Source organism: Brachyhypopomus gauderio, unplaced genomic scaffold, assembly GCF_052324685.1.
Source record: "Brachyhypopomus gauderio isolate BG-103 unplaced genomic scaffold, BGAUD_0.2 sc106, whole genome shotgun sequence".
NCBI lineage: Eukaryota > Metazoa > Chordata > Actinopteri > Gymnotiformes > Hypopomidae > Brachyhypopomus > Brachyhypopomus gauderio.
The window spans coordinates 109,059-136,134 of record NW_027506927.1 but is presented as its reverse complement, the minus strand read 5'-3'; the positions used below and the strand labels follow the sequence as shown (position 1 = coordinate 136,134).

The following is a 27,076-nucleotide window of genomic DNA, read 5'->3' as shown; positions in this document are numbered from 1 at the left end:
TGCATTTATTTCTGTTTTGCTGACAAATATATTGACTGGTTTTGTACAAGATATTTAAAATACCACAACTTTACACTCATTTTCATGAAAGCAGTTGGTTCGGGCCTCTGTCTTCACTGTCAGAAAGCGCTGCGGAAGAGTGTCGGGTGTCCTCCGACATAAAACTCGTACTTTATGTTTTTTATGGTGCTGTTCCAATTTCACTTAGATTTCCCTTATTTCATGGTTCAGTGGTCTTGCAGAACCAGCTGCCTTTTCACCAGCAGCCCAGGGAAGCCCCTCGCTTCTCATTGGTCAGCTGCCGGCTGCTCTCCCACCGTCGCCCCTCCATTCATACGTCCTCCTCTTCTTGCACGCTTCCTCAAAATAACTTACTGTCATCCAATGTAACGACTTGCTCATACAGTGGACTAATCGTTTAAAGTGGAAAACAATTAAAGCGAACTTTGTATCGAGTAACAGTGCAGAGACAGGTGAGTAAACAGATATGACGTACTGTTGCCGGTGTAAATTGCGGTTTGTGGACATGTCATTTCTGTGGTAGCCCACTTGTTATACACTGACTTGCTGTACCTGTTAGACAAAACTATTCGATTTAACTATTTTGTTCATGCAATTACTAAATGCACATATTGTTGTGCAGTTTGCTTATTTAATGTGTGTTCCTCATGTCCGTTACAAGTCTGTTGTCATAACTTGACTTGCGGGTGTTGACAGAAACATTGCAGCGAAGTTAATTCGGAGAATTTCAAGAATCAGTTATCACTCAGTTATATGATGGATAACATGCACACTTTTGTGCAAGGTAAGACGCTTAAAATGTAACATTAGAGGCGCGCGGCCCACTGTCTGTCTCGGAGGAAAGTCAGTGCAGTTGTTTAACAGTCCTCCTGAGCCTCGAGTCAGTTAATTGGCTACAGATGCGGAATTCTATGCTCTTTTACCGTTTAGAAATTGGATGCATTTGGGAAAGTTTATGAGGCGAGCCCAGCTTTCGCCCGCAGGAGCTCGGGGTCTTGCGCAGAGGTCCCCTGCAAGAATAAATCGAGCGCGTTATAAGACTTTTGAGTAATTTATTTTGGAGTCAGGTAGGCTATGGTCAGGTATCCGAATTCCATGACCGAAATGGAATTGCTGCGTTCAGTGACATACCGGTTTATGAGGCGCAGTGAAACCTGATGGTTTTGAAAGTAGGCTTATTCATCATTGTTCAGAATTCTTTTGCAAATAGTAAAATATCGCCAGTCTGCCTATTCATTTTACCTATTCCGTTTTACATGTAAAATCGACAACACTTGTTTGTTTGTTTGCTAGTCCGTTCCTTCGTTAATTTGGCCTATTTGATTGATTAATTGAATGGTGACACTAAGCCATGGCCTATATTTTATGCCCATACGTCCTTCTTGTCGCCTGCTCGTCGATCTCCACCCGAGGTCATTTGCATTACAAACCATCCAACTGGCTCGTGCAGCCTATCGAATTAAGTACGTAATACGCGACAGCTGTTCACGCAGAACTGCCGTGTGACGCGTCCTCCGTCAAAACAAAGTGCGAACGAGCTGCGCTATTCTTTTGACGCTGTTTTTGAAACGACAACCTGTTATTTTCATCGTGTGCTTACCGCTGTGGTATGTTAAAAGGTAATAGTGCCAGTCTGCTTGGGAAAAGCGTACTGAGGCATAGACACAAGACCCCGTCCCCGAGGTGCCCTTTCGCCCGAAATTTTGTAAGCTACACTTATAAAAGTGAAAAGTGCTTCAACATGTGGGCAGCCTGAGGAGAAACGGGAGGGGGACAGGGCTTAGTTTCATTTTATATCACACTTATCCACTGAAGAAAATGACATATCGTAACAACAACAACGTTTTTTCTTCTTTTTGTTGTTGTACAATGCGTATAATAAATAAACACAAAGCCATGCTATAATTATAATATAGGATAGCTGTAATTAACCGCATAATTCTTAAATACACGGAAGCAATCATACGTCGGCGTACACTGTTTCTGTTTCTTAAATAAGCTTGTGAACCTGATCTGACCTTTGTACTTAATTTTGGTGGAAATGATTTGATCAGAACGTAAGGTGTTCTTCACCTATACATTCCCGAACACTACAGTTCGGTTAGAAGTGTTTTGTCTGAAAAACAACCTAATGGTATTTACCCAACAATATAAATCACATCATATTATGAGCGGATGGTTAGCCTAATGCTATAAAAATGCCTTTAATATAACGGGTCGGGAAGAAACTTTTAGAATAATTTGTTAAAGCCTAGAAGTCGACCATGCAAATGGGGTATATTTTGGCAGGTCAGGCTTTTGTATTCATTTAAGGTGAATAAACTCTAACGTGAAGGTGTTTTCCAAACTTGAAAACGAGAGAATCACTATCCGACTGTCCAGCTGACAGACTGAATGAATATGGGTGAATGTAGGAATGAATGAATTTGCACCTGGGCATATGTTACTGCATACGCTAGAGCACGTATAACCGTCCTTGAGTATATAAAAGTGCAGAAATGTAGGCCCCTTGCATTTCAAAAAGCTTTAATCTAAATCATTGATTACTATAATCATTAATTAAGTAATTATTATTATTACTATTATCATTGTAACCATTATATCTTGTAGTAGTAATAGCAATAGGATATCGCTAATACTGTTATGTTGATTCAACTGCAGTTCCCTGTAGCTTTGTCTCTGTCTCTGTTTCCATTTTCTTAGGAGCCGTGAAGTGAAAGTGACACGCGCTCCTTGTCCAATGACAATGTTTCAGACTGTCCCCGACACTTCGTCGTACGTCAAGGTAAGACAACACCGCCACTACGAGTAGGGAAAAGTATGATGCGGACCTTTGAATTTTTAAGGATTTAGCCAGAAAAATTGTACTTAACAAAAATGATCCCATCATAAGCGGTTTTAGGTATATCCGTCCAATAGTTCCACTCATATAATGTGCTCGATCGGTTGGGTGGTGTGAGCTGTAACCCCAGTGAGTTGAAATGAAACATACGCCACTGTATCTCACTAATAAAATGTCATAAAGGCTTTAAATGTGGAACAGGCCCTCTGATTGTCGTTTCTGAACTAAAAGAAGAGCAGAGTCCCCAAAGAAGGGCAGGGTAAGGGTGGAACTGTCACTCGGCAGTAGAAGATACGAGCCTCAGACCCCAGAGATGAACTTATAACGCGCATTTTTGTCAGAACATATCCAGTTGAATGAATTACGTGCCTTCCAGTCAACGTGGTAGAATAAAATACTTGATAAATACTTGACATTAAAAAGACAGAGGCAGGTTTCTTTTGCACCTTGCCTGCATTTTTTCTCTGAAGGGCGGGGTAACCCGGAGCGGGCCGGGGCGGGGCGGGGCGGGGCGGGGCGGAGCGGGCCGCGGCGGGGCGGGGCGGGGCGGGGCGGGTGGGTCTGCACCAGCCAGGAATGGTCGGCTCTGTTTGCAGGTCTTTTAATTTTTGATATTACACTGGGCATTGTTTCATTCTTATGTGACCGCCACAAACGACGCGAATAGAATATATCTACATATGGAGTTTTCTATTCGTTCAAGAATGTTGTATTACTAAACGGTCTAATATAATATCCAGCTTGAAAGTTGAAACTTTATACTTGTGACAGTCTAAAAGCTGAATATTCATTCAGTGTTTAACCCAGGTATTTGGGCGCTGTTGTTAATTCTTTGAGGTCTTGAAAGACATTGGCATTTCCAGAGTCTATTTATGACAGAAGTAGACGTACCACGCAATAACCCTCATATATCAAAAGGGTTAGAAAGCTCACGTGCGTACAGACAGCACCATGAAAATGAAATATTGTGCCTGGTAAAGTCATTCATTATATCTTTACAATCAGCATACTTTCCAGAACCGACTTGTTATGTTATGGAGACTTATTACCCCCCTGCATAAGGGACCTTTTCATGCAGACACCGCGTTTGTGTGGCTTCGCATAGGGGCCGAGTTTCACAGTGTGCAAATGTTGGAGACTGACGAACAGTCCACGATTTGTTTCGAGACATTAGCGACTAAGGAATGTTGGAAGAAAACGTTCTCAATGAAATCCCACTATATCCCTTCGGATTTAAAAACAAACGGTTACGTGGACCAAGTCGATATATTGGTCTTCACAAATACTAAAAGAACGCTTTAAGAACTGTACTCTTTAGGATTGTAGGCTATACGCGGTAAAATTAAATATTCGTAGACACTAAAAGTTCTGGTCCCTTTTGAAAGCAAGGCCCGTGAGGTTTGTGTTCCTCTGAAAAGCTTTGATGGAATTAAGTAAATTTGATGTTTCTAACAAGCTGAGAACGATGCGCCAAATCTTCTCATGTAATGAATCACTCTTTATATGAATCACTCTTTACATCAATCAAAAGGGCGCTTCAGTAAACGGCCTATACCAGACGTCTTGCTTTGGGCCGCAGTGTTTTGGATTTATTCTTAACTGGGCAAACACGAAGATGTCCTTTATAATAACTTTAGAGTAGGCGGAAGATGAGTATTGTGGTAACAGGGACAGTTTAAGCAGCGATGGGTAGAGCTGTACTGTTCCGAATGTGACCCAGGCACGCCTGAAGTCCAGAAGACCAGTTTTAGAGAAATATTCTGCTTCATTCAAGCGAACCCACGGTTTAGCTGTGGTTTTGTTTGCTTAAGGCCAGGCGAGAGTTGAGTTCTCCAAGAAAAATAAATCTCAAATTAATTATGGCCTCGAGCAAGGAGCCAGAAAGTTTGCGCTTGTGTGCAACAGGCTCCATTTTTCGCCGTCGGTATTTTCACTTCACTGCTTCTCTCTCTCTCTCTCTCTCTCTCTCTCTCTCTCTCTCTCTCTTTCCCTCCTCCTTTCTCTCTCTGCGTGAGAGGAGAGGGGCTCACGACAAAGTACTAAATTCTAATGAATAACCCGAGAAGCGCGATCCATATCAGGGGCAGCGTTGCGGTTATGATAATAAGTCCGAAACGTTAGTCACAATACCGTAATTCATGATTTTGATCTGCTGGGATAGGTCGCCTCAAGAACAATGTGCCTGGTCACGACTCTGAACGCATATCCTAAATATACTATTAGTACAGTAGCAGAAATTCCCTAAATGTACATTAAATGTATAAACTAATATTACTAACAACAACAACAACAACAACAACAACAATAATAATAATTAATAATAATTATTATTATTATTATCATTATTATAGTAGTAATAGTAGTAGTATTATGTGGGAGTCCTTTGTCGAGTTAGAAAATGTCAGTCATTTCCTACATTCTTAGGCAGTTGAGAGAGGCTTCGGTTGGTCATGTTCTGAGCATTTGTGGGTGTCTTATAGTAACCATTTACAAACCTAACCGATCCCCAACGGATCCCACCCACTTTAGGTCTTTTCCAATAGTGTGGAGCCGCTGGCTTCCCACAGATCGTGGTTGGAAGAAATGCCTGGCTGTCAAGCTCCAGCGTCATGCCAGATGTTCTGCGGCTCGTTGTATAAACCAACGTGCATCTGTTTATTGGCCTTCAAAAATGTTTGTTACCGCTGGACTCATGATGACCTGGGCAACGGCCACGCTGGGAGAACGCCGCTTTATCGAGATTTACGACAGGTTTACGTCGTTTGATGATGTTTGTTCTTCAATTTAATCTAACTTTCCAAATTAAAACACTAACATTTTTGCAATGAACCCTTCCGAAGGGGAAAATGTGAACCACGTGAAAATATGAAACAATGACGCTTTTATTCAGTTAACGTTGCGCACTCTGACGTGACGTGTTTTCGAGGTCTGGTAGATGTCTCTGTAGTCATATCATAATTTACTTTCAACTGTAGCTTATACTATAGTTTTTATCAAAGTGTAAATGAGCTGTTAGGACAGCTTTATTAAATGCCGTTTAGAATTATTTTTTGCCAAACGAAATCATGTAGATCTGCTTGCATAATTATCGTCTTTGGAGTGTGTGATTTAAGCACTTACAAAAAGTCTCATCCATAAGATCCTAAGAAGACCCAATAAAACATTAGAGTAATTAGCTCTGTGTAACTCCCATCTGTCTGTGCGACCTCCGTCTCGTCGTGCGCTCGGAGATAATTGTGATTTAATTAAAAGAATGCTGAGATCTCCGCGGAGACTTCACTCTTGGGACGCATGTTTCATCTCTCACGTCCTTTGGCCAGCGACTCTGTTCATCCCGACCACTACAATCTATCACAATTATGTCACCAAATTGCAGGACTGTGGAGTATATTATGGGTTAGGCAAAAACATGTGTAAACAAACAAAAACGTCCAGACCTAGATCGTACAGTTACTCCCTGTATCTGTTCATTTGGCTTCATTCCAAAACAGCGTTCTAATCGGAATTCTCTACACCTTTCGCATACCAAGACGAAATGGATGAAAGCCTTCAAGCTCTTTTTTCTAAATAGAAGTTCAGACAGTGCTGTTTTGTTCACTGAGAGTAGACCCCGACTCTAAATGGTTAAACAAGGTGTCTCCCTTAATTACGACGAGCTGCGCTGGCCCCAGGCAGGGGAAGCCTTGACCCCTAGCAGGATCCAGATGTGGCGGTCTCGAGGGGGCCTCTCCCCCACCAGACCCCCAAGTCGCGAGCAGACAGACCGTTAGACGCAGACTCAGTCTCGCCCTACTGCTGCCGCTCCCTCAGGCACGACCCACTCAGTCAGGGGCTCTTGAGGTCCGAAGGTCTGGTCACGTTCTGCACTAGCTCCATGAAGCGAATGTGCTGGGTAATAACGCGGCTGAATTGATGAGGGCTATTTTAGAATGAACAGAAAAATTCTGGGTGTGGGGAGGGGGGGCTCTGATTTGAGACGATGCAATTAAACCATGAACTCAACATAAATAAGTAATTACAAACAGGCCACAGAAGAACAGAACCCCTTAGCAATATTACAAAAGGTTGTGATCACAGATTACAGCATTTACAAATATAAGATATTTGTGTGAGCTATTTATTTATTTATTCAATACGAGAATAGCTTATTTTAATAGCATTTTATCTCGTAGCCCCCAAGTAGGATGCTACTGATATCGTATACCAAAATCCACTGATATCGTAAAAATGTTAAGCACCAAATTATGCCAGGTATGAGACTTTGTGTATCCATACATCCGCCTTACAGCAGTGTTTCTGGGGAAACACCATCCAACAACATTTACCTCGGCGCTCGTGAGCAGACGCACACGTGCAGCGCAGACCTCCGCACTCAGGTTCTCCGCTCGGCGTGGCGCTGCTGCTTTGGATTTTATTAATGGTAAACAATTTCGGGATTTCGGCCCACTGCAGAAGTGTGGAAGACCATTTTTTCCATAAAGAGAATCACAACACATACAGTCACAGGTAGTTGCAGTTTTCGTTTCTCCCCATCTGATTGTCTCTTTCGAGGAATATGTGTCGGCGCAGGAAGTTGAGTATTCACGTATCTCTATGTGAAACGTCGAGTTATTTAATGGTCAAATGTAGTACCCAAATGAATGAAACGTATGTTGTTGTCATAGGTTCATTGGGTTCATAAAGGACAATTTAATCTTTGCAGTTGTGGGCACAGCCATCGTCGCTTATGTCCTTGGCGAAAAAGATCCAAATCTGAAAACTATTTTTAAAAAACCGGTCTGACTTCAAATTCTCATTTCAGATTCATTTATTTGAGTTAGTATGTATTTCGAAGTTTAAGGGTAACTATAATGAAAGAAAAAACTTTTTGAAACTTAGACTAATGTGTTCCTTAAGGGAAACAAGCAGATGCCTAACACATATAAGGAGCTGGCAGCTATTCCGTAAATATTTCCAAGCAAAAACATTTACAGAGGAAAGAAACGCTATTGTTTTCGTGTCTTATCTCCTTGGGACAGTATCCTGCTTTTCGGTGCCGCACTGAAGGCTGGGCTAGAAGTGACACACATAGCTTCCTTCTCTAGCGGAGTGACTTCACTTCCCAAATTTGGAGGAAAAAAACCATCCGGCTAAACTGTCTCTTTCTCGCCGCGACATCTCGAGGGCTGGAATTAATTCAGACGCGTGTCATGTTTGGAATATTGTTGGGGTACACTGAAAATTGCGCAAAATGGACGGAACTATTAAGGTAAGCTTCAACGATGGCTTTTTAGACGGATAACATTGGGGAGTTGCGTCTCCAGCGCTAGAACCGACGCTTGTTTCGGTCTGGGGGGATGTGGAGCAGTCTACTCGCAGAAAGTCTATTCTGTCGTTCCGCGAGCGGTGACCAGATTTCCTACGGTTTTCCTCCTCAAAGTTCCTTTTCTCTTTCGTCAAAACTTTGCTGAATGTTGAAAAACGGGGGAAGGCACGCGACATCCAGATGGAATCCGCAGGAAAAGGCACGTAAAGAGCGCAGTGTATAAACGCAGTTCAGGGATGAAATAAAATGGGTATTTTAAAGAAAATTTTGATGTATCTAGCTTCGAGCCATAATAAATCGACGATGCTTGATGAGGTTGTATGGTTTCTTGACGTGCCCTGCTCGACTCGTTAAGCGGGTTCGAGTGAACGTAGCGTTTTCTATAAATCATAAAGCGTCGGTTTGATATGTGACTACGCAAGATCAGTGGCGCTGCGCCCGAGGTCCTCAACCCATTCACGGCTCAAACTCCACACGGTCGGACCGAGCCCACCCACTACATCTATCATTTCACTAAGGAACTGTTATTAAATGTGTTTATTATATATAATAGTGGTGTTAATTAGAGGTTCTCAGTTATTGATTTCACTGTGTGTTTTCGTTTTGTTATTTATATCACAATAAATGTTTTTTTTTTTTTTTGTATGTGTATTACCATGTCTTAGAATAGGTGTGCAGATGTAAACCGCTGTACCGGTTATCTGATTTCTAATAAAACTATTTTTCCCTTTTTTCGATTTCGATTCTGAGAACTTAATATAGCCTACATACTTTTATTTTAGATTTTGAAACCTGGGTTTTTCACAATTCCATACAAATACAGGCTATTTGAACCTGATTGTAAAACGACTCTACGTTAAATTGCCTAAGGTACTGCTATCATTTGAGTTTAATTCCGTTTTATATTGTGGTGTGGTAGGTACTGGAGAGGGTGGGGTGGGGGGGGGGGATTGTGTGTTCTTTGATTTTCCTCTTTGTGGTCTTAGTAGTGGCTATGGGTGTGGTGTAGGTTTTTTCTGACCAGTGAAGCTGTCTTTTCAGATTTCATCATACTAATTGCGTGAAGAAGTTTTTGGCGACAGGTTTATTGTGAGAATGCTTTATAAAATAGGTTATAAAAGATTATTATTATTGTTGTTATTAATGCTTGTTGTTGATGTTATTATTTCTTAAAAAAACTGGCTGCTATGCCATTTGACTGGACTAGTATTCTTGATTGAGTTTTAACTGTAGACTTATGCGGTGTTACTCATCATAATGGGGGTCTCGGGCCATGGGGGTTTCCTGTTCTACACAATCTGACTTCCTGTCAGGTTTCCTCTTCCTCCTTAAACAAAAGACTGGAACGCACTGTGCATCAGCACCTTGCATGGCAGTGTGCCACATGGACGGAGCCCATCCCGACCTGAAGCAAGACTCCCACTCTTAACGGCTTCTCACCCTCCGCTGCATTGTAGCAACGGGCTGTCAGTCTAAAGTCTTGGGTGAAAAATGTGGTCTCTTCTGGTCAGGAAACAAACAAATAAACAAACGAACAACCTCACACTGCATCCGTGTGTGTGTGTGTGTTGGAGCCTGATGCTGTTTAAAGAGGTGTTGTAGGCGCTCCTCATTGGTAATGCATAAGCTCACACAACAGCCCAGGCCTGTGGTTTTGCTTGGACCATGTGAGCTATGTAGGCATCGCTAATTTATGGTCTGAAGAAAATGGCACTTTTGCAAGCGTTTTAACCTCGTCATAATGAAAAGCTTGACTTCGTATTTTTTCCTTCCAGCCTTTCTGAGATCACCCATCTATATAGATGTAGGAACAGTTCCTTTTGCCAATGCTGCATTGTGTGTGTGTGTGTGTGTGTGTGTGTGTGTGTGTGTGTGTGTGTGTGCATGCATGAGCGTAGGGAATTAGATTTTCCTATTTTTAAAAAACCCTCTGTAATCTTGGGTAAGCCTGACTGCCAATCATGAATTATATGGTGGAGGTTGATATGTCTCGTATAAGAGCCGCGAAGCTGTCCGAGTGGTGCTACAGGCCCTTATCTGGCGCTGTAGTGGCATTCTTTCACCCCGGCATAGCTATCCCGCAACTGCCCTGCTGCCCTGTCTCCCTGTGATAGGCTCGGCACACGACACGCTGGTCCTGCCCATCAAGTTGATGGCGCCTGTCGAGTGCATGTGGGGTGGGGGTTGTAGGTTTTTTTTTTGTTTTTTGGGGGTGGTTATGCAAGACGGCTCTGCACAGAAGCTTGCTTGGTGTTGCGGGCAGTCTCGGCTGAGTGGAGGGTGTCACTTTGGCTCATGGGGATCTCATTCAACTGTATGTGATCAGACAACAGATTCTGAGGGAAGCATCATGTCAGTCTGGAGGTACACCTCATTCTCATGTCAGTCTGGAGGTACACCTCATTCTCATGTCAGTCTGGAGGTACACCTCATTTCCAAGCCTGTGCTTTATGGAGGAGGAACACAGCTGAAGAACAGGGCCCTCCAGACTGTGCCTGTTCCTGTACAGTACTGCTTCATTGTGCCGCCAGGAGCCAGACGTTAACAGGTGCAGATACTGGCAGATGTTTATGCCTTCTGAAAGGGGCAGAAGGAAATCTATTCTATTGATGTATAAAAAAGGGGGGATGGGGGGTACCCGATGGGGGGTACCCCATGAAAGATGTGAATGAACTGCGGATGCTTCAGTGGAGTGCTAGCCTCTGATCGTCACAGCGAGAGCGCTGCGTCGTCACGGCGAGAGCGCCTCGGTCGGCACGGCGAGCGTGAGCGTGCAGACGGGGGCCAGTCTGTTCCGTTTGTTTTCTTTAATAAAGCGACTTCGCCCCAGTCGAGCTCCCGCAATGAAGTCAAACAGAACCGTGACCTCAGAACTGCGACTGCGCCCCTGGATCTCCTGTCTGGCCAGGCTCAGATTATAGCCACGAGCGTCTCAGTTCTGTTCCTCTAATTGTTCTCTAAAAAAATTGTATGTACAAATAGTTGTCTTAAGATGTCTTAAGTGAGAATTTATAAGTATGTTTTTTGTGCTACATAGTAAAGAAGCATGTTTCAAAACATTCAAGCAAGACTGGTCAAAGTAGCTGACTGAGGACTAGATAAGCCACAGGCTCTGAATCCACTTGTCTAACACTTCCCCTCCCTCCCTGCAGGAGGCACTGTCAGTGGTGAGTGAAGACCAGTCCCTTTTCGAGCCTCCCTACGCTGCTGCTGCGCCGCTAGCCAAGACAGACATGACGGCGTCCAGTGCTCAGGATTACGGACAGCCCCACAAGATCAACCCCATCCCCCCGCAGCAGGAGTGGATCAACCAGCCCGTCCGTGTCAGTGTAAAGCGCGAATACGACCACCTCAATGGAACCAGGTGCAAAAAACTCACAGCAGCCAGTCCTGCACGCCAGCTTGAAATGACAGGTCCCGTCTCTAGCATTCATTATGCAGCTAGAAACCTCCTGTAGAGCGTGGTGTGCTTCCTACCCTTTGCAAATGACTTTGCAGAATGAATAGCTACAAACAAGCCAATAATGTGGATTTGATTGCATCGTTGATTTGTACAAGATGCTTAAGATGTCAAATGAGCTGTTAAAGTTACAGCTCATATATCACTCACATTAAAAAGTTATTTAGGGAGGAGCTGAGTAAATTACTAAATACCAGAATGCACTGCTGACCCTGTTGTGGTCAGCTCACAGCCAATGAGTATCTAAGATGTCCTGGGTGTCTGAACAGTGAATCCTTAGCCTATCTGTCCCCTCTCGTGTCTCAGGGAGTCCCCGGTGGACTGCAGCGTGGGGAAATGCAATAAGATGGTGAGCAACTCTGACACATCACAGATGGGTTATGGAGGCTACATGGATGAGAAGAGTGCCCCGCCCCCCAACATGACCACCAATGAGAGAAGAGTAATCGTCCCAGCAGGTGCGCATGATCAGCAGGGAACATAATGATTGGCTGCTGTCTTTCCAAAAACATGCTGTATGTCTTGAGAATTGCACTGATCTCCGGGTAGGCAGCTGCGGGACGCAGTTAAAGGGAAAAGTGAAGATGATGTTCAGGAGTGAGTCAGCAGCCCTGTTCTTTCCTGATAGGTCTTACACACAAGACCCTGAATAAAACTCAGGGTGAATCTGTCAGATTTAAAGTGAAAGTTCTACAGACACTACCACAGGGACAATTTTGATTACTCTGGTATTTCCATTAAACCTTCTGGAAGGATGATTAAAAAATGCACTAGGTAGTCTCTCTTCAGAGTTGAAAAAATAATGACCGATCTGTACTTTGTTAGTCTCACCTTTTTTCCAGTAATATTCCATTCTAGATCTCTGTCCCTAAGGTGCTGGTTTGTGTTCTGATCCGTTTGCAGACCCATCTCTGTGGTCTCCGGACCACGTGCGGCAGTGGCTGGACTGGGCTGTGAAGGAGTACGGTCTCCTGGAGATCGACACGGCCATGTTCCAGAACATGGACGGAAAGGAACTGTGCAAGATGAGCAAGGAGGACTTCCTGAGGGTCACGAGCGTCTACAACGCTGAAGTCCTGCTCTCACATCTCAACTATCTCAGGGAAAGTAAGTGTGCTCCTGTTCCTCTAGGTTTGGGGGTGTCTGTGTGTGTGGGAGGGGAGGGCAGGCGTCCAATTCAATTCTTTCACGCATCAGGCTTAACGCTTTACTTTCTGGTGTTTTTGGTGTTTTTTGTTTTGTTTTGTTAATGTCTATATGTATTTTTTAAAACCCTTTTAAAAAAAGGGAGCGTGTTTGTAAGCACGTTTGGAGCGTGTTTGTAAGTTCCCAATGACACACACGTAAGTCTCTGGTTTGGCATGTTGGGCCCCAGTTGAGGTGGTGTAATTCTGGAGTGAGTGTGACAGAACTTGCGGGCAGACATAATGACTACCATGTGAAATCGCCGACCACGTGCAACGCGCTAGAGGCTAAAAGATCAGACGCGTGCTTCGAACCGCCAAAGCGCTGCGCGGCAGATTTCTAGCGCACCGCCGTCGAAGGCAAACAAAAGAATGCTGCTGATATCACATTTCCCTCTCCAGCCACTCAGATTCCTGTCGAGTATCAGACCAGAGACTTAATAACTCCTGGATGGGATGCCAGACCATAGAATCAGACGTCACTCGTGGAGCGCTGTCATTTGTTAAACAGTTCTTTAACTTTTACATTTCACATCACCCCGAGTTGCTTTTAAGGCACAGTTTGCATTTGTTTACACAGATTTATGAAGTGTTTAGAAACCAAATCGCAAAATGAATTCTGCCATTATTGTGAAGTGTTTGGTAATGATCTCCACGACAGGGTGGATTTGTTTGAACTTTTGTGATGCTTTGTCTGACTGCTTGCTGTGTGGGAGAAGGTAATGAAAGATAGGCCTGAAGCCGCGTGTTATACCCCTGCAATAAAGCTTCATTCCCCTAAGTGGGTTTAATAGTTTTTAGCTCAGGAAGGGACTGCTTCTGGCTTCTCTCGCCCCCGTAACTCCTCAGCACGGCCACGTTTTGCTTGGCAGAGCCGCCGCGACCATGAAGAATTTCGATAACCGACCTGTCCAAAGCTTCTCCCCTCCAGGACGCCTGCAGCCAGGGACGGGGCGGAGACGAAACCCAGGTGCGTGGCCTCGGGCATCCGTCCGCTCGCCCGAGCCCCCTGTCCCGCACCGCTCAGGAACGTTTATCCCTCATTTAGGATTGCCCGGGCTTCTTCCCGTTCCCCATGCCCTCTTGCAGGGACTTATCACCGTGCCTTTAGTTTTGGTTTCCTTTCACAAGAAAATAAATGAGCTCACATCTGCTCCGGGTGTCATCCGCAAGCAATACATCGCGATGCATCCGTGAGTGAGCCAGCCATCCTGCCCCCATGGGGGAGAGGGGACCGGCCACCGAAGGTCACGCTCCACTTCGCCGGCAAAACACGCCACCCCTGCGGGCAATGGTCACCTGCTGGCAAACAGAGACGGCGTGTGCAATGCGCAGCATCGGACCCCAGAATGGGATGGGCCCCCAAACGGAACGGGCCCCTGGATGGGACGGGCCCCCAGACAGGATAGTGGGAACAGCTGCCTCATCCAAACATAGAAGCAGCACTGCCCCGGGAGTGGGCGGGGTCTCGGCACTCTGAGAGAGAGAGAGAAGGAGGGAGTGAGCGAGAGTGAAAGAAAAAAACGGACCGTTGGCCTCGGTGGCGTGAGGTAATGGGAACTTTATTCTGTGGGTGTCGACGGTTTTCGTGCGGCGCAGCAGGCCGAGGACTGTGTGGAGAGTATAACGGGGCCATTGTGAGCAGCAAGGCCGGGCCCGTTTCTCCTTCCCCCGTCTGTCTGAGGAGAGCCTGACGTCTGGGGGTTTTTATTAGAAGAGTAGTGCTGAACGTAGGCTTAAGCACAGGGCATCATGAAGACAGCTACCCCCCCCGGCCACCACAACCGCCTGACGGGCTTCAGCCTCTGAGTGATTTAGGGTGAGGAGGCGAATTCGCTCTCCTGTGTGCCCAACAGGAATAGTGTGGCTGTTCTATTCCCAAGCCAGAGTTTAACGGTAATAATACAACAGATCCAATACATACCTCATATAGGTGTGTGTGTGTGTGTGTGTGTGTGTGTGTGTGTGTGTGTGTGTGTGTGTGTGTGTGTGTGTGTATTTGCCAGGGTGTGGCTCATTCCCAGAACCCGGACTTGAGATATGAAACTCTCACAGCATAATCATACACAAGCAATCACACACACACACACACACACACACACTCACGCACGCACGTACGCACACACACACACACACACACACACACATTACTATGATCCAGCATGTGTGTAAGCACTCACAGCCTGTGAGGTGACTCCGGAGTGAGCTGTGGGGTGACAGCCGCAGTGCAATCATTTAATACACATCTGTGTACATGTAGGCAGTCCCATTCTGTTTCCTCTGACTCTGATTAACATTCCAGTGTGTCATTAAAGCTAACACAGAGTAGAGCAGGAGAGGGACCTTCTCCCCTAACCCACACACACACACACACACACTCACACAAACGCGCACGCACGCACGCACGCACACACACACACACACACACACACGCACACACACACACACACACTCACACAAACACACGCGCACGCACGCACGCACGCACGCACACACACACACACACACACACACACACACACACACACACACACACACACACACATGCTTCCAGATATTCATCTTTATGCATTGCATAGGCACACATACTTAGAAAAAATTTCACTTAGAAAGTGTCACAAATGCACACCAATGCAGGCACAGCAGGGAAACACGAACTGGACTGGGATCTGGATGTCAGGTGCAAGAGAGCGAGGGAAACCCTTGTGAGTGCATCTGTGTGAATGCATCCGTGCGAGTGAGTAACTAGTGAGAGGTGCAGCTGCTCACTCTGGTAGGTCTGCTTTGCCGTCGGTCACTCGCCCGGATTTCTGCATGGCTGTGATCGCTGCCCACCCGCCAATGTGCTTTCAATCTGGCCGCAATTTGAGAATTTGTTTAAATTACAGCGGGAGAGGGGAACTGCGGTGAACTGCTGGCATTGTCAGAGCTTCCTCAGACTAGTCAGTAAGCCAGAGAGAGAAAGAGAGAGAACGAATATGCATGTGTTTGAGAGTGTACGAGAGTGGTGCAAGCATGTACATGAGTGTTGTGGATTTGTGGATCTGAAAAGCATGCATGTCTATGGCAATGGCAGTACAGGCAGATGGAACATCGACTTGGTTACGGACACCCACGCTGTTGGACCGTCTGTGATGGTGATCACTCTGAAGCTGTAGGGACAGGGCATACACTATTGTGATAATCCCAGTCTAGGACACCCTTGATAGTTTACAAGGACCATAAACATATGTGAATCTCTCTCTCTCTCTCTCTCTCTCTCTCTCTCTCTCTCTCTATCTATCTATCTATCTATCTATCTATCTATCTATCTATCTATCTATTTCTCTGCTCTCTGTTCTCTTACTGTTACTTCTTCTCTCTTAGGGTTTTATTGATCTGCCTTTCCACATAGAGCAGATTATAACTGACATTGTGTGTGTGTGTGTGTGTGTGTGTGTGTGTGTGTGTGTGTGTGTGTGTGTGTGTGTGTGTGTGTGTGTGTGTGTGTGTGTGTGCACGCGTGTGTGTGTGTGAGAGTGAAAAACTGTCTGTGGGTGTCAAGGAGTTGTGTGGGCTAGACAGCAAAGAAAGGTTGCTATTACGAGCAGCTATAGTCATGACCAGTTATAAGCATGTATGAGCAGTTATGCAATGGCACAGAACCTCAGCAGGCCCAAAACAGCCAACACCGCCAGCTGAGGGAGGGACACAAGGCTAAGGATGTTATAACCCTCCACACACTCGTATACAAACACACAATCACACTTGCTCCTTGCACTCATGCATAGTGAGTATAACAGAATGAATCAGTGCAGTCCATACCCACAAGATATTTCTGTAGGACATTTTAAAACACAGCAGCAATCCATGTTTCAAATCAGACATTGAATAATAATAAAATGGAGTACATCATGAAATCACTGTAGGAAGGCCATAAACTAAAGACTAAACATTACAAATACAATTTATTGAAATGCATTTGAAATGGTAAAAAAGCTGTAATGAGATAAGACCTGAATTAAAATAAATATGATTAAGAAAATATATATGAAGTGAATGAGATCAAACTATAATAAAAAATAATAGTAGTACAATGGTGGTCTCTGTGTCTCTCTGTCTCTCCGTGTCTCTGTCTCGCTGTCTCTCCGTGTCTCTGTCTCGCTGTCTCTCCGTGTCTCTCTCTCCCCGTGTCTCTGGTCTCTGTGTCTCTGTCTCTCCATATCTCTGTTTCTCTGTGTCTCTGTCTCCTCTCTCTCATTCTGTCTGTCTGTACTTCTCACCATGTTCCTCTCTGTTTGTTTGTCTCTCTTTTCTCTCCATCTCCCTCTTGTGCTCCTTTTTCGCCCTCTTTCTCATTTTCCCCGCTACACCCCCCCACCCCTCCCCCACCCCGGCCCTCACCCCCACCTTTTCACCCAGGGCAATGTGGGGGTTTATTTTGCTATGGGGGCAGCAGCGTTTGATTGCTACATGGGGCTCGCACCCCACACAATGCTTACCCTGTTCTGTGGCCCCAAGACCACAGTGCTGGGGGTGAGGGGCCTGGAGGTTAAAATATGTATGTAGCACCCACTCATCTCCCATGGAACACACACACACACACACACACACACACACACACACACACACACACACACCTACACACCTACTTCACCAGCTTCAACACAGAAGGAAAGTGTAATCAAAACAACGTTGTGGCTTTTTAGTCTTGAACACACTGAGAATAAAGGAGTTGTTAGTAATGCCTGAACCTTCATTACCACTCACTCCACCTTCATAACCACGCACACCACCTTCATAACCACGCACACCACCTTCATAACCACTCACTCCACCTTCATAACCACACACACCACCTTCATTACCTCTCACTCCACCATCACAACCACTCACTCCACCTTCATAACCACGCACACCACCTTCATAACCACTCACTCCACCTTCATAACCACACACACCACCTTCACAACCACGCACACCACCTTCATAACCACACACACCACCATCACAACCACTCACTCCACCTTCATAACCACTCACTCCTCCATCATAACCACTCACTCCACCTTCATAACCACTCACTCCACCATCACAACCACTCACTCCACCATCACAACCACTCACTCCACCTTCACAACCACTCACTCCACCATCATAACCACTCACTCCACCATCACAACCACTCACTCCACCATCACAACCACTCACTCCACCTTCACAACCACTCACTTCACCATCACAACCACTCACTCCACCTTCATAACCACACACACCACCTTCATAACCACTCACTCCACCTTCATAACCACACACACCACCTTCACAACCACTCACTCCACCTTCACAACCACTCACTTCACCATCACAACCACTCACTCCACCTTCATAACCACACACACCACCTTCATAACCACTCACTCCACCATCATAACCACTCACTCCACCATCACAACCACTCACACTCCTTCCATAGCATTAACACCTTGTAAGAGATTAACACAGATGAATGGAGTATAAGGACAGGATCACATTTGGTCTGTGAATGAATGTTACTGGACCAATGAAATGTGGCATCATTGTCAAGTAAATCAAGAAAAGCTACATCAATTAATTCCTGATGTCTTTTGTATTTCATCAACATTTCTTAGAACTGTACTTACACCGTACTTACATGATTATTGCACATTGATAATGATTTATTGGGCCCTTCCAGAGCTTGGTTTCATAATAACAGATGGGACTCTTTTTTACCCAGTTGGTGTTGTGATGTGTTTGCAGGTAGTTCATCGCTATCATACACTGCCCCATCTCATAATGACCAGCCTGCCCGGGTGGCCCCCAAGGAAGGTATGAATTCCACACAATCCCATAACTGCTACTGCACCCTTAGGGTTATAACTATACACACCGTTAACAACAAAATGCACAGTGACTGGGCACAATCTCGCATCAACAGCTTTCAGTAAGTGCCCTTTAGTTATAGTACCATTATTTCAAAACACAATGAAGTGCATTAACTTATCAATACCTGCAGATGGTAGAGGAGTAATTCTGTATGGTGATAGAGGTAAACATTTAGCATTCTCTATCTCTTGAACTCTCTCTCTCTCTTTTACTATCTCTCTCTCCCTCCTTCCCCCTCTTTTTCTCTCTGTCCTATCTGTACGTGTATGTGTATGTTTGTGTGTGTTTGTGTATGTGTGTGTGTGTGTGTGTGTGAGAGAGAGAGAATGTGTGTGTGTGTGTGTATGTCTATGTGAGTGTGTGTGTGTGTGTCTGCATGTGTATGTGCATGTGTGTGTGTGTGTGTGTCTGCGTGTGTATGTGCATGTGTGTCTGTGTGTGTATGTGCATGTGTGTGTGTGTGTGTGTGTGTGTATGTGTGTGTGTATGTGTGTGTGTGTGTGTGTGTGTGTGTGTGTGTGTGTGTGTGTGTGTGTATGTCTGTGTATGTGTGTGTGTGTGTGTCTGTGTGTGTGTGTGTGTGTGTGTGTGTGTGTGTGTGTGTGTGTGTGTGTGTGTGTGTGTGTGTGTGTGTGTGTGTATGTGTGTATGTGTGCGTGTGCGTGTGTGTGTGTTGCTGTACAGACCTGACTGCTGGGCAGGTGCTGTCTTTGTTCAGTGTAAATATAAAACATGGTCCCTGAGCTGTCCTTTCAGTCTCCACCTGAGCGTGGAGTGCGACCAGAGGGCCTTTCAGACGGCAGCGAATTAGCAAGACAAAGCGCACGTGCCATAGTCCCCGCGTCAGCGCCAAGAGAGGGAGACATATACAGCAGAGAGACAGGTGTCGCACTCTACAATGCAGGAAGGGGGAGGGGATATACTTCACGTGAATGGATCTCTTTTCTGTTCGTCTGAACGCTGAACGTCCGCCCCACCGTCCCCATCAGTGAGACCAACCTGCTCCTTTGGCATGAGCCTGAGGACGCTGTGGAGTGTGAGAGACTGGAAGAAGATGGGACTTCCTGTTACGCCAGCAGCCACGTCTGTGCTGTGCGTACTCTATGTGAGCGCTGCGAGTCAGATGTAACTTGGCTTTTTTGGCAGCGCTTGTGAGAATTTGTTGCTTTATTTGCATATCAGATATTAATGAGTAGCTTGATGAGATATTATGAGGAACAGGAAACGCCTGCATTCATTGCATGCTTCTGTCTGCTGTTCTCAACGTGCTGTGGTCTACCATATGGAAAATCAATCAAAGCTTTATTTATTATTTATTATTTATCTATCTACACTGTTCCCATGGTAGCCGGGACATGTGACCTAGTTCCCCTGTCTCCACGGTGTTCATTTAACCTTGTGTGTTTGTGTATGGTATGCTTCAGAACTACTCTTTGATCCACATAGTGTCTGTCCTATATAATTCATTCAGTATAAGTGCTGTAGTGTTACGCTACTAGAGGGGAGTTCTTTGGTGAAAACAGACTCAGTATTGCAAAATGACTCTGTTTCGAAAAAGACTTAAGAGGCTAACAAGAATACGAGAACAAACATCTCTGCGCCGGTAATGACACAACAGACCGACACTGTTGCCACGACATCACAGGGCGCTGTGCGCAAGGGGTCTTTAGCTTTCTCGAGTGTGTAGTGAGCTCTTTTCTCTGGTTAAGATCCAGATGTTTGATTTTTTGGGGCACCACACCAAGACCACATTTCTGGAGGGTCTTTTCTCATTTGAGTTTGATAACATGTGTCTGTGTTACGGTTTGTCAGTCACTGTTTGTCAGTTCTGCACTAATGAAGGAACCTGCCATGTTTCTGAGGCATGACATTATCATCCATTTTTATTATTTATTTTTAAAAGACTGTAAATAATAAAAACAATTCTCTGTTTTGAGTGACATTGCAGTCAGGGTTCATCGATTGTTTTCACACTTTGTATATACGCGAATGCCTATCTGATGAGTCTTTTATATTTTGCACAATACAACACAAAGATTGTGCATTTTCAGCGGTAATCGTAGTCAAGCTTGGAGCAGGTGATGCTTGTGTTGTTTTGATTATTTCTTTCTCCTTTGATTTCATACAAATAGTTCGAATTAATAAGAGATTCCAGCTGTCTCACGCAGTCCTGGACGTTGTTGGACGGGAGTAGGAGTAGGTCTGAGTAGATGAGTCAGTACATAAAGAACAGGCAGCATCTGGGGCAGCCTCTTCAGACCGTAACTCAGGCCTGCAGTCACGCTGATAGCCCTCGGTTCTCGAGAGCAGTGCTATCTTGGTAGACGCAGAAGAGAGGCTGCCCTGATAAGTGCCTGAGCGAAAACAGGCTATCCCAGACATGATGACCACCCTCTCAGCCCCTCATTAGGACCATTAGCACAAGGAACACTGGAGATTAGATAATGGCTAAGAGACGGTGTGGGTTTTATGACAGAGAGCTGTGTCATCTTCGTCATAGTGAACCTACCTTATTGTCATTGTGGCACAGACAGTGGAAATTTTGCTGAACATGAATGGATGTCATTCTTGGACTGCTGTTGAAAATGGCAATAAAGTACAGTATGGAGTTTCAGAACGATTAGGATGACCTATTAATACAGAATCTCACTACCCCTAGTTTGCAATGACTAAATGTATTGGCACAAAAAGGGGTTACAATACATAGCTAGTGTTACAGTGTAACTGTACTATTCTAGTGTTGCATTTTGAGCAACACGCATCACAGAGCAATGTTTTTACATAATGGGAAACACACTATCTGTGCACATACTCACAAAATTACTATGTTTCTAAATATTTTAAAGTATAATTAATGATATGGTTACACTGTATCAATAGAGTAATAGATTTTGTAAATGTACACAATATTTGCCAGTGTGTGGGTGTTTGTGTATGCTAATCTAGCTAAGCTACTCTGCTGCTGATTGGACATGTTCATTATGGTGTTTTATTTTTTTTTTTGGGGGGGGGGGTTGTCAGTTGATGCCTCTTGGATCAATCTTGGAGCAGTTTTTTTTGAGGAGTTTTTCCTTTCTTCCCGTGCCCTGTTAAGTGATGATGTAGCGCTAAGTGTGAGCACTTCAGAGCTCAGCAATGCAGGCGTTAGCGCTTTTGGTCGCTAGCACTGTGAGCTCCACGCGCATGGCCGTGTTAAGGTGCAGGAAGGCCCTTGCAAACAGGGGGTTACACCGGATGTGCTGCCGGGCCTCTTCTCCCCACGTTCTCCCCACTCTGCACGGGCGATTCAGAATAGTGCCGGTCTAGACAGACGGCCCGACTGGACTTTTGTTTTGACTAGAGCTGCAACAACCTGGTCTCTGAGGAACCACCGCACCCAGAGCAGCTTAGCCAAGCAGAAGGGGAGGGAAACAGAGGGTTGGAGGGAGAGAGAGAGAGAGAGAGAGAGAGAGAGAGAGAGAGAGAGAGAGAGAGAGAGAGAGAGAGAGAAGAGTGCAGTGAAAGTCCTACCACAGTAGACAGGCTTCTGGCCTGACCAGGACTTTGCCATCATTTTCAAGTGACAGAATAAGAAGGCGGGGCATCTCTGGCTCTCCAGAGCCATTGCTGGCTTTTCTTCTGCTATGGCTTACTCCAGCTATTCCTCCAGGTCCTAGGGCCTATCAGACAGTAGTAACGTCCACTGCCACTGTTTTCTTTTCAAATTCCGACGTTGTGTTTCGTCTGCTCACTCTCTTGCACCCTCACACACACACTCACTCGCTCGCTCTCTCTCTCTCTCTCTCTCTCTCTCTCTCTCTCTCTCTCTCTCTCTCTCTCTCTCTCTGCTGGATTGTGGGCCCTCTCCTCCTGGAAGGAGGTAGGCTGGTGTGTGTTTTTTCACAGTGGTGGGGGTGAAAAAAGAGAGGGAAAAAGGGCCAGGAAAACAAAGAGAGGTTGTGTGTGCAGGCTCAGCAGGCAGGAAACGTAACTCTCTCAGGACTCTTTCTCCCCCTCTCCTGTATCTTTCTCTCTTTCTCCTTCTCTCTCTCCCTTTCCCTCTCTTCTCTTTCACTCCATTCCCATCTGTGTCTTTCTCCATCTTTCTGTATTTCTCTCTCCCTTCTGCTCACCCTCTCCCTCTCTCTCTCTCCTTCACCTCTATCCCTCTCTTTCTGTCTCCTCTCTTTGCTTTGTCTCCTCCTCTTTCACCCTTTCTTGTTCAAGCTTTCTCTCCTCCTCCTCCTCTCTCTCTCCTTCTCTCTTTCCACTGTACCATAAAGACATGTTCAAGATGACTCCAGAGAGAAAGTGGAATCAAGATGGAGATACTGAGACCTTGAGCAGGAGAATCTGCGACATCCTCTAGACACAGAGGAACGGACTGCTGTTGTAAAACAGTCAAAAACTGTTTTGCTGAGAATGTGGTAATGCAGGACTCCATGAGTTAATTGGAGACAAAACCGATGCAGCACAAGATCTAAAAAATAATCCCAAATGACACCATTACAGAGTGACTGATTATCGTGTAAGAACGCAACGCAGTCAGTTTGAGTTATACTTCCATATTTATAGTGCTGAGTAAAGCCTTTGTGGATGCTTGCTCTGTTTCTAATGAAGACGCAGACTTCTGAAGATTGGCTGTCCACCCTCAGATAATAAAGCATTGTTCTTATTCTGGCTGCGAATGTGTTGTGATTTTGGAACAAATGGGGCGTTTGCTTTTGTCAACTCACTCCAAGCAAAATGTTTGCTTTGTTCTCCACAGTAAACGCGTCATAGTTCGACCCAGCCAAATGATTTAAGGACAGTCACCACAAGATGGCAGTAGTAGATCAGTTTTAACAACGGATCCGCTCTCAGATTGACACTCTGGCTAGACGTTCTGATTTTCTGGGTCTTAATCCCCTTATACACTCGTATACCGCGGCCGTCTGTATAAGGACAGTGCGTCTAGACGCCTCTTGCGTGACATTGCACGTCTTCCACCTACACCGTCTGTTTGTCCCGTCTGCTGTCTAGGTCAGCGTGGGTCGATGCTGAAAGACATCGCTTGCTTTAGCGTCGGAGCCGGGGTAGACAAGTTGTCCCAGCACTGGGGGTAATTGTTAGCACTGACAGCTGGCTAATTTCCGCATGGGATAAGTATTGTGCCGCAGGGCGCACAGTGACCGTTACAGATCGTCTTGTAAGAATGAGGGCCTGTCCTGAACACTCCTGGGACACATACAGAAGTCTCCGTGGTTTCCTGCCATCTGATGACCTGGTACGGGCCCGTTCTCCCCATTGTTCCCTGAGAATGTGGACGTGTACGTTAAAACTCAAGACAAGAGGAAACCGATTTCTAAGGTTTATGGCCATGATTACTAAATATGTGCCTCGGATATTAGAAATGTTCAGTTTCTGGCAGACAGATCGTTAACTGATTTACAGCAGAACGGTCCCAAATGGAAATGTTTCACTGCGGTTTTGCCTTGTGTGTCTGTGTGTGTTCAAAAACTGGTCAGTCTGTTGCAGCCTCCTTAGCTGTAATTTATGGCAACTATGGTGTTCCTTAGTCATGCTCTGAGATGATACTGAAAGCCAAATAAAACCACACAACGCTGACCAGATATCTTCTCCAGGATATCTCTCTCTCTCTCTCTCTCTCTCTCTCTCTCTCTCCCTCTCTCTCTCTCTCTCTCTCTCTCTCTCTCTCAGCATTCACTAGTAGACATACACACATACTGTAGTTCAGGCCACTAGGGAGGTGGAGGTGGGTTCTTTTGACTTTTCATTTTTCAAATAGATGCTCATATTTCCACCAGTCAAAAAATAAATGCAAACTACACTTCTAGTTTGCCAGCAAGGAAATAAAAAATATAAACAAGTCTGGTCCTATATTCTTTTGGAAATTCAATATTTCACAACACTTCACTGTCAGGAATGATCTAAACTCCAAGTGGTTTATGAGATAGCTGTAAAGTGGAAAAAAAAAACATAAAATTCACAGAACTATCTCCTTTCTCCTCAGATGCGTCTTATGATGCTGTGCGGCGAACTGGCTGGTCAAACAACATGCACGGTGGCAAAGGTGAGTAGACGCTGCTGTCTGATTCACAATTAATGTAATGGCATGGCTGTATGGTTTGTGTTACTGTGTGCTAAAGAAAAAGGCATCCAGCTTCTCTACGTCTCCTTCCTGTAAATCACCCACATGCTGGAGGACGTACACTGTCTCCTCTGTGGTGTTTCTCAGGAATCTGCACATTGCTACAAGCTCTTCAGGTGTACAGGAAAGCTTTGAGATTTATATACATAAATAAAGAGATATAAATATGTAATAAAGCTTTAAGCCACAGAAGTGTCTACTGGAGTAATTTATCTGTGGCTGAGTTAGGGGCTTACCCTTCTTCTCAGTGCCACTGGGAGCTTTACTGCTCCATTAAACACTTAGTGGTGCAACCAGCTGCTGGCGCTATTTGCTTTGGATGGAGACTTGTGTGTGGAGGGACATCACATTGATGTGTCTGCTCACTGGACTCCCTCTCTCTCTCTCTCTCTCTCTCTCTCTCTCTCTCTCTCTCTCTCTCTCTCTCTCTCTCTCTCTCTCTCTCTCTCTCTCTCTCTCTCTCTCTCTCTCTCTCTCTCTCTCTCTCTCTCTCTCTCTCTCTCTCTCTCTCAGGCTCCCCGACTGTGGCCTCTCAGAACATGGTGAAGAGTCCAGAGCAGTCTCGACCTCAGCCAGGTACCACAGACAGAATTTAGCTTTACTGCCCAAACAAAGAAGGGACTGCAAACAACAAAAGCAAACATAAAACATCCTTCACCTAGTCTCCTCCTTATGCCCACATTCCCCCAACACCACCCAATAAAGGATAAACTCAGATTCTCTATGGTTCTGTGGTGCTATACTACACTCATTCAGTGTTTCTCTCTCAGACCCCTATCAGATCCTAGGACCCACAAGCAGCCGACTTGCCAACCCAGGTAAGAAGAAGCTTATTGAGATGAAATATCCAAGAGGTATGCTGGTTCCTATTGCCAGAACACTAGAATACTTCAGTTACACTTTCCAGACAATAGAAGTCAAACAAATGACCAATGAATGTAGAGCAGGAGAGCATAGTGAGTTCGGCACCCATTTCAACTTCTGACGTACTTTTTGCGTATGTGCGTGTATTCAGGCTCAGGTCAGATCCAGCTGTGGCAGTTCTTGCTGGAGCTGTTGTCGGACAGCGCCAACGCTGGCTGCATTACGTGGGAAGGCACCAACGGCGAGTTCAAGATGACGGACCCGGACGAGGTGGCGCGGCGCTGGGGTGAACGCAAGAGCAAACCCAACATGAACTACGACAAGCTGAGCCGAGCGCTGCGCTACTACTATGACAAGAACATCATGACCAAGGTGCACGGAAAGCGCTATGCCTACAAGTTCGACTTCCACGGCATCGCCCAGGCCCTGCAGCCGCATCCCGCCGACTCCTCCGTCTACAAGTACCCGTCTGAGCTGGCATATGTACCCCCGTACCATGCGCACCAACAGAAAGTCAACTTCGTCTCACCGCACGCTCCCTCCATGCCCGTCACCTCCTCCAACTTCTTTGGCCCCGCCAACCCTTACTGGAGCTCCCCGACTGGGGGAATCTACCCCAGCGCCAGTGTGCCTCGCCACACCAACTCCCATGTTCCCTCCCACCTTGGCAGTTACTACTAAAGCCCCTCCCCTGGCCCTGTTCCGGCAGCCGCCATGGCAACCCTCCTAGCTGCGCTCGGATACAAAATAAAACTCAAAGCAAACAAACAAACAGGCAAACAACAGGAAGAGTAAAAAAAATTAAGGAAGATAAGGATGCTTGGAAAAGACGAAACGGTCACGCTTCTCTTTTTGAGCAGACCTGTGGCTAATTTTGCAAAATGAAGAAACTATTTGAAGAAAGTGGGGAAAAGAGAAATAAGAAAAAAACTGGATGTGATGTTTTGATCCACTTTGAAATGGAGTACTACTTATTCCCAGGACAAGGGACTGTTTTTTTGGAGTTTGTTTTTGTGGACTGTTCGTCTGGAGTGTTTGCGTTTCCATGTGTCATTGTGCCTTTCTATTGCTGAAAACAGTATGGGCCAAAGCATCTCTTACATATACACACACACAAAATACACACACGTATTGAACATAGATTCTTAATTTTACCTTGAAATGACTGATTTTTTTACTGATATAGTAACTGAAAATCCACAGCTGTAAATTGCCACGTTCTGCAAATGTGAACAATCCTCAGGCCATGATGTTGCCATGCCCAGCCACATGCCCAGACTGTAGAGAAGCATCGTAGCACAAAGATCATCCTAAGACAGCAGAGAGAGAGAGACTGCCCATGCTCTCTAATCTACTTACGATGACCTTAACCTTCCAATGCTTT

The 27,076-nt window shown here is 45.4% G+C and overlaps 1 protein-coding gene across 3 annotated transcripts; it reads left to right on the top strand.

Moving 5' to 3' along the window:
• The first annotated feature begins 329 nt into the window (after positions 1–329).
• fli1 (Fli-1 proto-oncogene, ETS transcription factor) lies at positions 330–26,773 on the top strand. Of its 3 annotated transcripts, XM_076993211.1 has the most exons (10): positions 330–473; positions 2,725–2,806; positions 11,321–11,532; positions 11,935–12,086; positions 12,532–12,735; positions 18,573–18,641; positions 24,691–24,750; positions 25,342–25,404; positions 25,599–25,646; positions 25,844–26,773. In XM_076993211.1, exons 2-10 carry the CDS (start codon positions 2,762–2,764, stop codon positions 26,371–26,373), a joined length of 1,383 nt encoding a protein of 460 aa, XP_076849326.1. In that variant the 5' UTR covers positions 330–473; positions 2,725–2,761; the 3' UTR covers positions 26,374–26,773. The 3 variants fall into 3 exon arrangements, with proteins under 3 accessions (XP_076849326.1, XP_076849328.1, XP_076849327.1); XM_076993213.1 differs by lacking the exons at positions 330–473; positions 2,725–2,806 and adding an exon at positions 7,211–7,369; XM_076993212.1 differs by lacking the exons at positions 330–473; positions 2,725–2,806 and adding an exon at positions 7,915–8,111.
• The last annotated feature ends 303 nt before the right edge of the window (positions 26,774–27,076 follow it).

Excerpts from the sequence above, each read along its gene's own strand:
- fli1 (XM_076993211.1), top strand. The coding sequence starts at position 2,762 with ATGACAATGTTTCAGACTGTCCCCGACACTTCGTCGTACGTCAAG. Across the intron at positions 12,087-12,531 it reads AAGAGTAATCGTCCCAGCAG|ACCCATCTCTGTGGTCTCCG; the intron begins GTGCGCATGATC and ends ATCCGTTTGCAG. Across the intron at positions 25,405-25,598 it reads GCAGTCTCGACCTCAGCCAG|ACCCCTATCAGATCCTAGGA; the intron begins GTACCACAGACA and ends TTTCTCTCTCAG.